Source organism: Hyla sarda, chromosome 4 (genome assembly GCF_029499605.1).
Source record: "Hyla sarda isolate aHylSar1 chromosome 4, aHylSar1.hap1, whole genome shotgun sequence".
Classification (NCBI taxonomy): domain Eukaryota; kingdom Metazoa; phylum Chordata; class Amphibia; order Anura; family Hylidae; genus Hyla; species Hyla sarda.
The window spans coordinates 11,965,995-11,981,372 of NC_079192.1; the positions used below are offsets into that span (position 1 = coordinate 11,965,995).

A 15,378-nucleotide genomic window follows, 5' to 3' on the forward strand; every position below is an offset into this window, starting at 1 on the left:
ACAATCCTGCGAGCTGTTCTGGCTGATATTTTTCTTGGTCTTCCATATCTTGATTTAATTTCCACTGTTCCTGAAGACTGCCATTTCTTAATTACATTCCGAACAGAGGATATTGACATCTGAAAACGTTTTGCTATCTTCTTATAGCCTTCTCCAGCTTTGTGAGCGTCAACCATTTTCAGTTTCAGGTTTCTAGACAACTGCTTAGAAGAACCCATGGTGCTGATTGTTGGGGCAAGGTCAGATGAGTCTGGGCATTTAAAACCTTTGAGATTGACATCACCTGGTCTTCCCAGATCATGATTGAGAACAATCCATGACACTGGCAGGTCTCAGCTTTGCAAAGGGGGCAGTGCATGCTATAAATTCTGCAGGGTGCCCAAACTTTTGCAGACGCCATTTTTTTGTTTTCTGTTATTTTGAAAATGTAAATGATGGAAATAAAATCTAACTTTTGTTGACATATTATAAGAATGTCTAATCTGTAATTTGATGCCTTTTGGAGATTTTTCCATCTTTCCTTGGCTTCTTTATGCACATTAATACAAATGTTTACCTGGGGCGCCCAAACTTTTGATCCCCACTGTATCTGTATAGGGGCTAGTAGGTGGTGGTAACTATTAACAACCATAAATTGTCCCAGTCCTAGGGCAGTGGCAACCAACAGCAACATAGTGTATCTGAAAACCTGGGACAATACAGGAGTTGTGATCAAGGATGAATGTTAGTATATCTCAGACATAAAACATCAACTGCCGAGGGGCCGAGGGGACTCCTTTTGTACCTTGCTGGTATATAGCAATGCGAATATATATTTACTTGTGCTGTTTGATATTTTCTCTGATATGGCAAATTTTGTTACGGAAACTATTAATGTTAATGATTGGCCAACCTAAACCGTCACCATCATTGAAATCTGCGTTTCGAGAATTACAAAATTGTCATAAATATTTTATTACCTCTTTCTGGGAAGTTCAATGCTTCGAGAATTATATTAAAAATCAAATTGTACCCCGAGGCTTACGGGTCCCAATTTTGCCGGCACAGAGACTACGGTCCACCACAGTCCTCGAGAAATGGGAGGACTCTGCCACCAAATGTTCACTTGAGTTCATGTACATCCTTCTAGAGGAGGAAAGGGTGCACCTGGATCTAGCCGGCAAAAAATTGGCATATCAAAAAGAGATTGTACTTAAATTTAAATCTGACCCTAAATTCGCTAGTAAAGAGACACAATTACAAACTACCATAGAATGGTTCCAATTTTTTTTGAAGGAGAGAAAACACTCCCAGTATGTACGAGATTTGCAGGACTGTAAAGAGAACAAGGCCTATAGAGTCATATCTAGAAACACCACACATAGAGATACAGACACAGAGGTATCTACATCGGATAAAGATTTTTCCTGAAACAGAAAGAAATACATCACGCCCAGACAGGACAGGACTGGGTAACCAAAGGGGGCGTCGACCTAGAGGCTCTTATAGGACAAGATATTACAATAGGTCCCCTACCCAACACTACTAAAATACGTCACATCAACCATGGAGTGGAGGAAGAAATTTACCAACACAAGCATCAACACAAGGTACAGGACAGTCGTACTCGTCATCAGTACCCTCTTCCTTGTCCTCTTTTTTAGAGGGTCCCAAAGACCCCTATCAACTTCGAGTACGACCATATTGAGGGAGATACCCAGCATAGAAAGGCACCATACCTCCCAAATAGTTAATCTCTCTAAACATATTCTTACACAGCGAGAGGGGGATGTCTTGAGAAAGGGTCTATCTTTTGTTCCAACTACGAGATATGATCCCTTTATTTGGACCAAACACATCCACCTTTTCGCACGAAAATTGAGATGGCATAAACATTTCAAGATAAGAGATAGAAGAATTGCTAGGGAACTGTTACGCCGAGCGCTCCGGGTCTCCGCTCCTCCCCAGAGCGCTCACAGCGTTCTCCTGTTCGCAGCGCGTCTGACCGGGTGCGCTGCGATAATGTCTCTAGCCGGGATGCGATTCGCGATGCGGGACACGCCCGCTCGCGGTGCGCATCCCGACCCGCTTACCAGACTCGCTCCCCATCTGTGCTGCCCCAGCGTGCGCAGCCCCGCTCCCTAGGGCGCGCGTGCCGGGTCTTTGCGATTTAAAGGGCCGGTGCGCCACTGATTGGCGCATGGGTTTTAATTAGTGTCTTCACCTGTGCGCTTCCCTATATTACCTCACTTCCCCTGCACTTCCTTGCCGGATCTTGTTGCCATTGTGCCAGTGAAAGCGTTCCTTGTGTGTTCCTAGCCTGTGTTCCAGACCTCTTGCCGTTGCCCTTGACTACGATCCTTGCTGCCTGCCCTGACCTTCTGCTACGTACGACTTTGCTCTTGTCTAATCCCTTGTACCGTGCCTATCTCAGCAGTCAGAGAGGTTGAGCCGTTGCCGGTGGATACGACCTGGTTGCTACCGCCGCTGCAAGTCCATCCCGCTTTGCGGCGGGCTCTGATGAAAACCAGTAGCAACTTAGAACCGGTCCACCGACACGGTCCACGCCAATCCCTCTCTGACACAGAGGATCCACCTCCAGCCTGCCGAATCCTGACAGGAACAGGGTCTCTCTAATGATGATTTGGCTGTCACCCGTAATTTAGTATCACTCCTGGAAGATAATGAAGTGATACAAGGGCAGGGACCATACACTGATTGTAAACCTAAGAGTCGGCGAAGGATTTGCGCTCCATTTCCACCCCCTCGGTACAACTGTGTAATAATCTAACATTTAAAGAGAGGATGGCAATGGAGAGCTTGGAGGGGGCTAATGATCTGTTTATAAAACCTTCAGATAAAGGAGGCTATATAGTACTCCTAGACTATGATAAGTATGTAGAGATGTGTTCCCGTATACTGGATGACCCCCTAACATATGAGGTCCATCCGTCCAATCCTACCCACCAATACCTTTCTGAACTCAAAAGTATTGTAACACCAGCTAAGGCTAATAATCTCATTTCACAAGATGAGTTTGATTTTCTTTTGCCCAAGACCCCCTTGGTACCCACCTTTTATGCCCTTCAGACAATCAGCAAGGGGCTTTCCCCCCTGAAGGGGCACCCCATTGTGGCTGGGATTGGGGGGATTGGGCAAAATATAGGTGTCTATCTGGATAAAATCCTTCGGAAGTTTTTTACATCCCTTCGTTCATACACTTGTGATACTCTTGATTTGTTATGTAAGCTGGAGGGTCTTATAATAGAGGATGGGGTGCTATTGGCCTCCATTGATGTAGAGGCTTTATATTCCTCAATACCCCATGTGATCGGATTGTCTGGCTGTGTCGTATTTTCTTTCCTTTCGTGGAATACATCCCCAAGCCAATAACCATCTTTTGCTGGACCTCCTCAATTACATCCTCACCCACAACTTCTTCCTGTTCAGAGGGCGGTACTTCCACCAGCTCAGGGGTACCGCAATGGGGAGCCCCTGTGCCCCATCTTATGCGAACCTTACCCTGGGCTGGTGGGAGGCAACCATCGCCTTTGCGGGTGAGCAGGAGGTCCTGGCAAATAGCGCAACCAAAAGGTCGTGCTATATAGATGACATTTTCATCTTATGGGCGGGGTCAAAGGAAAATTTTGACCTTTTTGTACAATACCTCAATTAGAATGATATAGGACTTACTCCCACCTTTGAGACCAGCAAGCAGTCCTTGGCATTTCTAGATGTATGTATCAGCAAAAATACACAGGGGGGTTAAGATGCAACAGTATATGGGAAACCCATGGCAATGAACACTCTCCTGAGGTGGGAGAGCTGCCTCCCAGGGCCCCTTAAAAGGGGCATACCAAGGGGGCAGTACCTCCGCCTCAGGATAGGGCAGAATTTATACACCAAGCCCAGGATTTGAGGGAGCGCTTTCGCGAAATGGGGTTATCTTGACTATATACTGAGAGATGCTTACCAGAATGCACTGAGATTGCACAAGATATGACCCAACTTCTTATCCCTCAACAAAGAGCCAGCTCAGATAACATCACGAGAATCATTGGTACATATGATAATATGTCTACACGTCAGGGAAATTATAGAAAAGCCTTGGAACATACTGCGACTAGACCCTGACTTGTCAGAAGTGATAGGCCCTCCATCACATACCGTAAGGGTCAGAGTGTAGGGGATAAGTTGGTTCACAGCCATTTGGATAATCAAACATCTACTACCTGGCTGGGAGCCAATTCTACACAAGGCTGCTTTAAATGTGGCCACTATAGGGCATGTAACTACATTTCCAAAACTAAGGTAATTGATGATCAAATCTCCGATAGACAAATACCCATCAGACATTTTATCAACTGTAGCTCACGTGGAGTTATCTATTTAGCGTCCTGCCTATGTGGAAAGAGATATGTAGGGAAAACCTACATATTTCGCCGTAGGATTTTAGAGCACATAGGTGATATCCGCAACAATAGGGACACACCCATTGATATCCACATAAACACCTATCATCAGGGCCAGACTCAACAGATTAGCTTCGTGGGCTTGGATCTTATCCAACCCCCTCCCTACTAGAGGGGGAGATTGGGATAAGATGCTTTTGCAGCGGGAGTGCAAATGTATTTTTCGGTTACAAACAATGGCTCCCCTGGGCCTAAGTGAACAACTTAACTTTGTATCCTTTTTATAGCACCCCACGCTGAGGCATCAATGTGGATATCGAGACCGTGAATAATTTTCCGGGTGGTAGGCTAGGTAGCCAGGGGAGATTCCAGTGGATCTTTATTCTAGAGCTACCCATAGCAGGGTTCAATAGGGTGCACTAGGAGGTTCCTGCCCTACAGTACCGTCCTCTTAAGGACGTCTATGCCGTCTAGGTTTAGGGTTTATAGTGTAGGAATCATCTAGGGGAAGATAGATCTTCCTAGGCCCCTGTTTAACATTCCCTCCCCTTACCAACATTGGGCAACCCAGATTTGCGGCCTCTTTCTCCACACACCCTCTCTCTGTATGGTGGTTGTTATGAGTTACCACTGTCCACCCTTTCACCTTCTGTGGCTGCCTTGGTTTACAACCATGGAGTGGCTGTGACATATGATTTTGTGTCCCAGGCTTGGAATGCATTGTGGTTGCTATGGGTTACTACCGCTTAGCAGTCTTCATATCGGTCTATGTGTCCCAGTCTTGGGTATACGATATATTTAGTATTAATACATTATATTTATGATGGCTGCTATGGACGATTACGAGTTATAAGTGTGGTGTCCCGGTACAGGACTTGGTCCTGTCCCTTAGTCTGGAGTCCCCTCAGCCAGAGTCCCTACATGATACTGGGGCTCTCCTGGAGGGCTAACCCCTAGTCGCCTCTTGATAATGTGATATTTAATGTATATATTTAACATATAGGATATCTTTGTATAGGACCTTAGAGGTCACGTGCCTTGAAATAAATTGTGTTATACTAAGGTTTAAGGATCTTTGGGTCTTGAGACATACCCAGGGTTCACTGGGTTAGGAGTTACAGGTCTGCGGACCAATGAGCTTTGTTCGTGCCCCCTTAATATATAAGGGGCTGCTGCCACTAAATTCTCTCTCTTGTTCCTGGCACTTAAAGCAAGCACATCAATCTATATCATCTGCAACAATTCAAGCTAGGCCTGAAGCCTAATCTTCAGCAGCCACAAAACCGTGAGTTATTCAGCTCAAAACTACCAAAATCCTGTGTGACTACTGCAACTCAATTACCCTAAATTCAGTAGCACAGTGGCTAGCATCAGAGCTCATTAATCTCAGAAGTCCCAGCAAACCAGTGTGTTGTGGTAGTGCCCGTCAATGGCCTCAAGGCGAAGACTGCAGCACAGATGTTTTATACCAACTGGGTCCAGACCTTGGGATGTCCGGAGTCGGTCCTCACGGATGTAGGAACAGCCTTTGAAGCCCAACTGTTCAAGGAACTGTGCCAGTTTCATGACTGCAAGAAGCTCTGGACTACAGCTTACCACCCCCAAGGGAATGGACTGTGTGAGCAAATCAACCAGGTATTCATACATATGCTGCGAGCAGCATCAGTGTCCAAGCACGAAGAGTGGCCCCGACTTTTGCCCGAGCTGCTGGAAATCTACAATAATACCATCCACTGCCAACTTGCCAAAGACCGAGCCTTTGGGCTGCAAGCACCCTTCAACAACTCTCCACAAGCCTCACAAGACTTAGTCTCTGAACACCGGCGGAGGATTCAAGAAGCTAAAGAGATTGTTGAGAAAAAGATGGGCGAGGCCCAAGAACATCAGCAGAGAGACTACAACCGACACACACATCTGCTAAACCATTATAACTGGGAGACAGAGTTTGGCTCAGGAAATTCCCCAGAACGCATAAGTTGGATTCCATCTGGGAGACAGAGCCTTATACCATCACCGCTGTGCCATACCCAGATTCAGACGTCTATGAAGTTCAGAAGACTGGATTTGAACCGCAGGTGATCCATAGGAACTGGATCAAATTGTGCCTTAGAGACAACTTACCAGAACCGCCTCCTCCTGCCCCCACAGCTGCTAGACCCGTGAGGGAGTATGTCCCAGGAGAAGGGATTCACCCATCAATGGACATTCCGATGTTCTCCCCTCTTCAACCTGCGATGTTCTGTGGCGCACCCTGTCCAGCTCCAGCACAGCCGTCTTTAGTCTCCTCTGCTGCTACAAAGCTGAATCCAGTGACAACTCCAGGAAGATCAGAACCCTTCTCACCCATTCCAATGGCTTCTCTCAGTCCAGGAGTGAGTCTGACTCCTGCATCCAGCCCTCAAGCTGGTCCTTCCGGGACTGAAGTCACAAGAGAACTGACCGTAGAAGATGTTCCTGAAACCCAAGAGGTGGTGTTGCGTCGGTCTAAAAGGTCGACACAGGGAAACATTCCCCTCAGATACCAAGACGGATTTAATCCAATATATTGTACACAGTACATTTCATTACTTACACTAGTGTACTTCTCACTAAAACTCAGTATACATAAATAAAAAATATCTCTCACATAATACAAAACAAAAAAAAAACTAAGCTTTTGGGACTGTAACATGCTATACTCCAGTTCCATACCACTGTTAATTCACTAATGTGTTCTTTTGTCTCCTACGTGTTCAGGATGCTTTTCCTGGCCAGAAGATGCTCCTTTAGCTCATTAAAAATGCACATATCCAGAAAGGTAACAGTATGTAAGTGTTATCTAGTCAGAGTTCTAGGGGTAAGAGTGTAATACCTATAGACCCTAGTAGCTAAGGCATTGGGCAGAAAGCCTCAGGCAACCCAATCTGAAACAAGTGTATAACTCAGGCAATAAATGTGTGGTATAATAAATATTCAGTATAATATTCACTGTCAGTTAAAGAGAAAAATATAAGTGAGATTTATGGTATGTAGAAGTGTTACCCTCATAATACATACTATCAATTCAGTATCCAATGTAATTGTCAGTTACCAAAGAAAAATATATATATCAAATGTCATACATAGTCAGTATTACATAGTCAATTGTGTTAAGCTAAAAAAAGGAAAAAACAAAACCTAAGATAATGGTAATCCTGTTAGTGAATCAATCCCTAGGTTCATCCTGTTCCTGAATTCTTTGCTTATTATAATCCTGTTTGTGACTTAATTCACTATAATCCTGTTCATATAAAAGTTGGAGCCTGTTTGGACATTCTACAATGCACAAGGACTCTTCGTTATTATTTATCTACAGCCTGCTCAAGGACATTTGTTATTATGCCCAGGACTGTATCTGGCCTTTGGTCATTACGTCCCTCAGTCTTTAGGGACCTTCATCGAGGACTACTTATTTTAAGTAAGGGGGTTTGTGGTGTCCCGGTACAGGACTTGGTCCTGTCCCTTTGTCTGGAGTCCCCTCAGCCAGAGTCCCCACATGACACTGGGGCTCTCTTGGAGGGCTAACCCCTAGTCGCCTCTTGATAATGTGATATTTAATGTATGTATTTATATATTTAATATATAGGATATCTTTTTATAGGACCTTAGAGGTCACGTGCCTTGAAATAAATTGTGTTATGCTAAGGTTTAACCTCTTAAGGACGCAGGGCGTACCTGTTCACCCTGCGCCCGGTCCCGGTGTTTAAAACGTTGTGCCGCGCGCTATTAACCTTTCAGATGCGGCGGTCAAAGTTGATCACCGCGTGGAAAACAAAAGTAAAAGCTTCTCAGCAGCTCAGTCGGGCTGATCAGGACTATCGCGATAAAATCGCGATGTCCCGTTCAGCTAGGACACAAGTGGAGGCCCCCTTACCTTGCTCCATCGCGTCCGATCAGCGTTTGATTGCTCCAAGCCTGAGCTACAGGCTTGAGCAATCAACCCCCTAATACGCTGATCCATGCAAAGCTACGGCTTGGCAGGGATCAGGCTAAAAGATCAGTGTGTGCAGTGTTATAGCCCCCTATGGGAGCTATAACACTGCAAAAAAAAAAGTGAAAGTAAAATAGCGTATTTTTGGTCACTTTTTATATCATAGAAAAAATGAATAAAAAGCGATCAAAAAGTCCGATCAAAACTTCAGAATACGGCGCAAAAAATGAGCCCTTATACCGGCCTTTAAGCGGAAAAATAAAATGGTTATAGGGGTTAGAAGATGTTATGATTTTTTTCAAAAATCAAACCTATATAAGTAGGGTATCATTTTAACCGTATGGACCTACAGAACAAACATAAGGTGTAATTTTTACAGAAAAATGCACTGCGCAGAAACGGAAACCCCCAAAAGTTACAAAATTAAAACATTTTTCTTAAATTTTGTTGCACAATGAATTTTTTTTTCCGTTTCGCCGTGGATTTTTTGGTAAAATGACTAATGTCACTGCAAAGTAGAATTGGTGGCGCAAAAATAATCCATCCCTTAATATATAAGGGGCTGCTGCCACTAAATTCTCTCTCTTGTTCCTGGCACTTAACCTCTTAAGGACCCAGGACGTATGGCTACGTCCTGGGTCCCGGTCCTGCGATATAACGCGGGGTCACCCCGCATCATATCGCGGCGGGCCCGGCGTCATAGTGAAGCCAGGACCCGCCACTAATAGCTATGCGGTGCCACGCGCTATTAACCCTTTAGCCGCGCTCAAAGCTGAGCCGCGCGGCTAAAAATGAAAGTGAAAGTTGCCAGTTAGCTCAGGGAGCTGTTCGAGATCGCCGCGGTATAATCGCGGCATCCCGAACAGCTGTAGCACAGGAGGAGGTCTCTTACCTTCCTTCCTGCAGTCCGATCGCCGATTGAATGCTTCAAGCCTGAGATCCAGACATCAATCGCATTCAATTGCCGAAAACACTGATTGATCCATTCCTATGGAGATGCATCAATCAGTGTAAAAGCTCAGTTAATGCAAACTTATAGCCCCCCCTATAGGAGCTATAATATGGTATAAGAAAAGTGTAAAAAAAATCATTAACCCTTTCAATTATCCCTTCCCCTAATAAAAGTTTGAATCACCCGGCATTTCCAAGAATAAAAAAAACACAGTGTAAATAAAAATAAAAGTAAACATATGTGGTATCGCCGCGTGAGGAAATGTCCAAATGATAAAAATATACTGCTTTTTAAACCATACGTTCAATGGCGTACGCGCAAAAAAATTACAAAGTCCAAAATAGCGCATTTTTGATCACTTTTTATACCACAAAAAAGTGAATAAAAAGTGATCAAAAAGTTTGGTCAGAATAAAAATGGTGCCACTAAAACTTCAGATCATGGCGCAAAAAATGAGCCCTTATAGCGACCTGAAAAATAAAAAAGTTATAGGGGTCAGAAGATGACCATTTTAAACATATAAATTTTCCTGCATGTATTCATGATTTTTTTCTGAAGTAATACAAAATCAAACCTATATAAGTAGGGGATCATTTTAACCGCATGGACCTACAGAATAAAGATAAGGTGTAATTTTTGCCGAAAAATTTGCTGTTTAAAAACGGAAGCCCCCAAAACGTACAAAATGGTGTTTTTTCATCACTTTTGTCGTACATTGATTTTTTTCCCGCTTCACCGCGGCATCCCGAACAGCTTACAAGACAGCTGGAGGGTCCCTACCTGCCTCCTCGCTGTCCGATCGCCGAATGACTGCTCAGTGCCTGAGTTCCAGGCATGAACAGTCAAGCGGCAGAATCATTGATCACTGGTTTCTTATGAGAAACCAGTGATCAATGTAATAGATCAGTGTGTGCAGTGTTATAGGTCCCTATGGGATAACAATGATCAATGTAAAAGATCAGTGTGTGCAGTGTTATAGGTCCCTATGGGATAACAATGATCAATGTAAAAGATCAGTGTGTGCAGTGTTATAGGTCCCTATGGGATAACAATGATCAATGTAAAAGATCAGTGTGTGCAGTGTTATAGGTCCCTATGGGATAACAATGATAATGTAAAAGATCAGTGTGTGCAGTGTTATAGGTCCCTGTGGGATAACAATGATCAATGTAAAAGATCAGTGTGTGCAGTGTTATAGGTCCCTATGGGATAACAATGATCAATGTAAAAGATCAGTGTGTGCAGTGCTATAGGTCCCTATGGGATAACAATGATCAATGTAAAAGATCAGTGTGTGCAGTGTTATAGGTCCCTATGGGAGCTATAACACAGCAAAAAAAAGTAAAAAAAAAAAAGTGAATAAAGATCATTTAACCCCTCCCCTAATAAAAGTTTGAATCACCCCCCTTTTCCCATAAAAAAAGCGTAAATAAAAATATACATATGTAGTATCACCGCATGCGTAAATGTCTGAGTTATAAAAATATATTGTTAATTAAACCGCACGGTCAATGGCGTACGCGAAAAAAAATTCAAAATTACAAAATAGTGCATTTTTGGTCACTTTTTATATCATGAAAAAATGAATAAAAAGCGATCAAGGCAAAAATGATACCGCTAAAAACTTCAGATCACGGCACAAAAAATTTGCCCTCATACCGCCCCATACGTGGAAAAATAAAAAAGTTATAGGGGTCAGTAGATGACAATTTTAAACATATACATTTTCCTGCATGTAGTTATGATTTTTTCCAGAAGTACGACAAAATCAAACCTATATAAGTAGGGGATCATTTTAACCGTAGGGACCTATAGAATAAAGAAAAGGTGTCATTTTTACCAAAAAATGTACTGTATAGAAACGGAAGCCCCCAAAATTTACAAAATGGTTTTTTTTTTTTTCAATTTTGTCTCCATTGATTTTTTTTCCGTTTCGCCGTCGATTTTTTGGTAAAATGACTGATGTCTTTACAAAGTAGAATTGGTGGCGCAAAAAATAAGCAATCATATGGATTTTTAGGTGAAAAATTGAAAGAGTTATGATTTTTTAAAGGTAAGGAGGAAAAAACGAAAAAGCAAAAACGGAAAAACCCCGGGTCCTTAAGGGGTTAAACCCGACAGAATGAGAGTGGTAGTTAGGCTCTGCCCCCTAATTGCGTCATAGGGACCGGACCCTTATGACGGCAACAGGCTGTGCCGTTCAGAGCACAGAGACGCCGGCGCGCATACAGAGCGCGCCTGCCCGGACACCGGATCGGCACACTCTGCCACTGCAGAGCAAAATATACTACATTAGGAGACTTGTAAGTAAGCGCGATCGTTTACTTTCACATTTATACAACTAGATTGCCGCACTGGATGATTGAAATCCTAGTTTGATGAGAATATAACTACTCAATGGGCTGTGTTTTTATCTGCTGCACAGATCTCCTCTCCTACGCCACCCATGTCATAAGTGATCATGAGTATTAACTACTGCTGTACACTCTGCTTTTCTGAAACCCTGCTAAGTTTTGTTACACCGAGAATCTTCTTTAAAGCAGTGGTGGTGTATTTCCTCTTTTTTTTGCAGGTCTCACTATCCGATCACTACAGTACATCGTAGGCATACAGAGGAGATGAAATTTCATTTGCCATGATTGTTTTGTGATTAACCCTGATGGGGGGGATTTATGAGAGTATCTTTTGGACTATATAAATTAAGTCTTGTTTCAGTTTATTGTGATATACGGATTTTTCAACACTAAGGTTTAGGGTGCTAACTCCTATGCACCTCTGTTGCTTGATGGTCCCCTGATGAAGTGTGAGGGACACTTAATTGTCCCACACACAGAAACGTGTTGGGACAGGGACAGCTATATCCTATGTACTGATGTTGAAATAAAACAAATGTTGTCTGCTACTGGATGCAGCATTACATTTGTGATGATCGGTTGGCATATTATGGAATATTAGGTCCTATGAGTAATTTTGATTTTTACTCTATTTATCTTATAATTTTTGTGTGTATTGATATTGATAATTTAATGATCTTTTAATGAGTACGTATTAAAAGCTAAGTATTAAACGGTACCCGAGTTCTTTTCTGAACAATATTTGTTTACTGGAAAGCTCTGTCTGTAGTTTAGGGGAAAGATCAATGGGATGGGATGGCAGCAGGAATGGTCGGTGGAAGAACTACTAGGCAGTGTTCCATATATCCATTGTCCTGTCTGATAAAAAGCTATATCTCCATATGAACATTACAATGTGTTTTTTTTAAGGTGGAGAAACCACTTGGAACTAAAGGAGATGACACAGCCTTGAATGCAATAAAGTTATATTGTACTGAATATGGAAAGAGAGATGTGGTAGCGACAATGACATCTACAATCGGACCGTAAGTTCATACATTTGTCTTATTAAGCAGATATTAAGAAGCCTCAATCAGTCTGCCATGTCCTTAAGTGTGAAGAAGACCAGAGACTTAAAGGGGTATTCTGGCTTTATACATCTTATCCCCTATCCAAAGGATAGGAGATAAGATGTGTGATCGCAGGGGTCCCTCCACTGGGGACCCCCGTGATCTCTGTACAGCCCCCGGCATCTCAAGACGGGGATGGTACATCACGGACCTCCATTCATGTCTATGAGAGGGGGAGTGATGGCGTCACGCCCCCTCCCATAGACATGAATGGAGGGGCGTGGTGTAACCTCACTAGGTGGCATGGCCGTCATACCCACTCCCATAGACATGAATGGAGGGGGCGTGGCATGACATCACTTGGGGCGTGGCTGTGATGTCACGTCCCCGTCTTGTAGGCAGAGCCTGGCAAAGAATGCCGGGGGCTGCATCAAGATCGCAGGGTCCCCAGCAGCATCATACATCTTATCCCCATCCTTTTATAGGACATAAGATGTATAAAGCCAGAATACCCCATTAAAGAGTACCTGTCATCTTATATATAAAAAGAGAAGACCTGACTCACTGACTCATCAACACCCAGCCTAAACCCTTGGACCTAGAAACCTGAATCTTTGCCCAGGGGTTGTTTTTAAGATGTAGACAAGGAATAAGAAAGGATTTTTCGAAATTTCACCCTTAAGGGGGTGAAAAAGGGGTTGGGTTTTTCTTTTAAGTCCCATACAAGTCTATGGGAATTAAATGTTACTGCATAACTTCCAAACGGCTGGAGATATTTCGACAATACTTGGTCACATGTTACTTATATGTCCACTTAAAATATAGGATAGTTAATTTAACCCTTAACTACCCCCATTTGTGAGGGTTGGGGATTTTGTTTAAAGTCCCATGCAAATAAATGGGAAATGTATGCTCCCACATAACTTCCGTACGACTGGGGATATTTCAATACCTGGTACACATATTGCAGGTCGGGATATGAGGACGGGATGGGAGGTCGGGATATGAGGTCGGGATAGGAGGTCGAGATAGGAGGTCAAGATAGGAGGTCAAGATAGGAGGATGGGATGATCGGGATTGGTGGTTGCGTTACGAGGTCAGAATAGGAGGTCGAGTTAGGAGGATGGGATATAAGGTTGAGATAGGAGGTCGGGATAGGAGGAAGAGATAGGAGATCGGGATAGAAGTTCGGGATAGGAGGTCGGGATAGGAGGACTGTTGGAGGTATATAAGCAGCGCGAGAAGGTGGGTTCCCCTGCACGCAGACTTGGTAAAAGTCCTCAAAGGATGTCAATCTTTAATTCCATGAAACAGCAGATGTAATGTTTCGGGTTGTTTGGATGCCAAGAGACTTTACCTAGAGCGGCCTCATTACTATAAGATCGTAAAAAGTAAATCTATGTTACCCCAAATTTAACGCGAATGAAACCGTGGGCAAAAGCTAGTTAAACCATATTTTCTAAACTACCTCAGATTATAATAATTAACTACTCCTAACACCCCTCTTGCCCTTAAAAAAAATTCTGAGCTTTATACCCTTAATGACAATGGATGTAAATGTACGTCATGGTGCCGTGGTACTTAACCCCTTAAGGACCCAGCCTTGCACATCTGACTACTGTCACTTTAAGCATTAATAACTCTGGGATGCTTTTACCTTTCATTCTGATTCCGATATTGTTTTTTCAGGACATATATTTCTTTATGTTAGTTGTAAAATTTCAGCGATACTTGCATAATTTCTTCGTGAAAAATTCCAAAATTTGATGAAAGAATCGAATATTTTAGCATTTTTTTTTTTACTTTGAAGCTCTCTGCTTATAAGGAAAATGGATTATCCAAATAAATTATATATTGATTCACATATACAATATGTCTACTTTATATTTGCATCATAAAGTTGACATGTTTTTTACTTTTGGAAGACATCAGAGGCTTCAAAGTTCAGCAGCAATTTTCAAATTTTTCACAAAATTTTCAAAATCGAACATTTTCAGGGACCAGTTCTGTTTTGAAGTGGATTTGAAGGGCCTTCATATTAGAAATACCCCATAAATGACCCCATTATAAAAACTGCACCCCTCAAAGTATTCAAAATGACATTCAAAAAGTTTGTTAACCCTTTAGGTTTTTTACAGAAATAGCAGCAAATTAAAGGAGAAAATTCAAAATCTTCATTTTTTACACTGGCGTGTTCTTGAAGACCCAGTTTTTTTTTTTTTTTCATTTTTACAAGGGGTAAAAGGAGAGAAATCCCTCCCAAAATTTGTAGCCCAATTTATCTCGAATAAGGAAATAGCTCATATGTGTATGTCAAGTGCTCTGTGGGCGCACGAAATGGCTCAGAAGGGAAGGATCGACAGTGGGATTTAGGAGAGTGAGTTTTTCTGAAATGGTTTTTGGTGGGCATGTCACATTTAAGAAGCCCCTATGGTGCCAGAACAGCAACCCCCCATGGCAAACTATTTTGGAAACTACACCCCTCAAGTAATATAACAAGGGGTACAGTGAGCTTTAACACCCCACAGGTGTTTGAAGACTTTTAGTTAAAGTTGGATGTGTAAATTATTATTATTATTTTTTTTTTTTTTATAAAATGCTAGTTTTCCCCCCAAATGTAAAATTTTTACAAGTGGTAATAGGAGAAAATGCCCCCCCAAAATTTGTAACCCAATCTCTTCTG

At 42.7% G+C, this 15,378-nt stretch overlaps 1 protein-coding gene across 2 annotated transcripts in view; it reads left to right on the forward strand.

Moving 5' to 3' along the window:
* LOC130366735 (vitelline membrane outer layer protein 1 homolog) overlaps nucleotides 1-15,378 on the forward strand; it is a 48,369-nt gene that overhangs the window by 10,829 nt on the left and 22,162 nt on the right. For both annotated transcript variants that reach the window (XM_056569059.1, XM_056569060.1), the window contains exon 2: nucleotides 12,556-12,671. In XM_056569059.1, coding sequence (XP_056425034.1) covers nucleotides 12,556-12,671 — 116 coding nt within the window. The remainder of the gene's footprint in view (nucleotides 1-12,555; nucleotides 12,672-15,378) is intronic.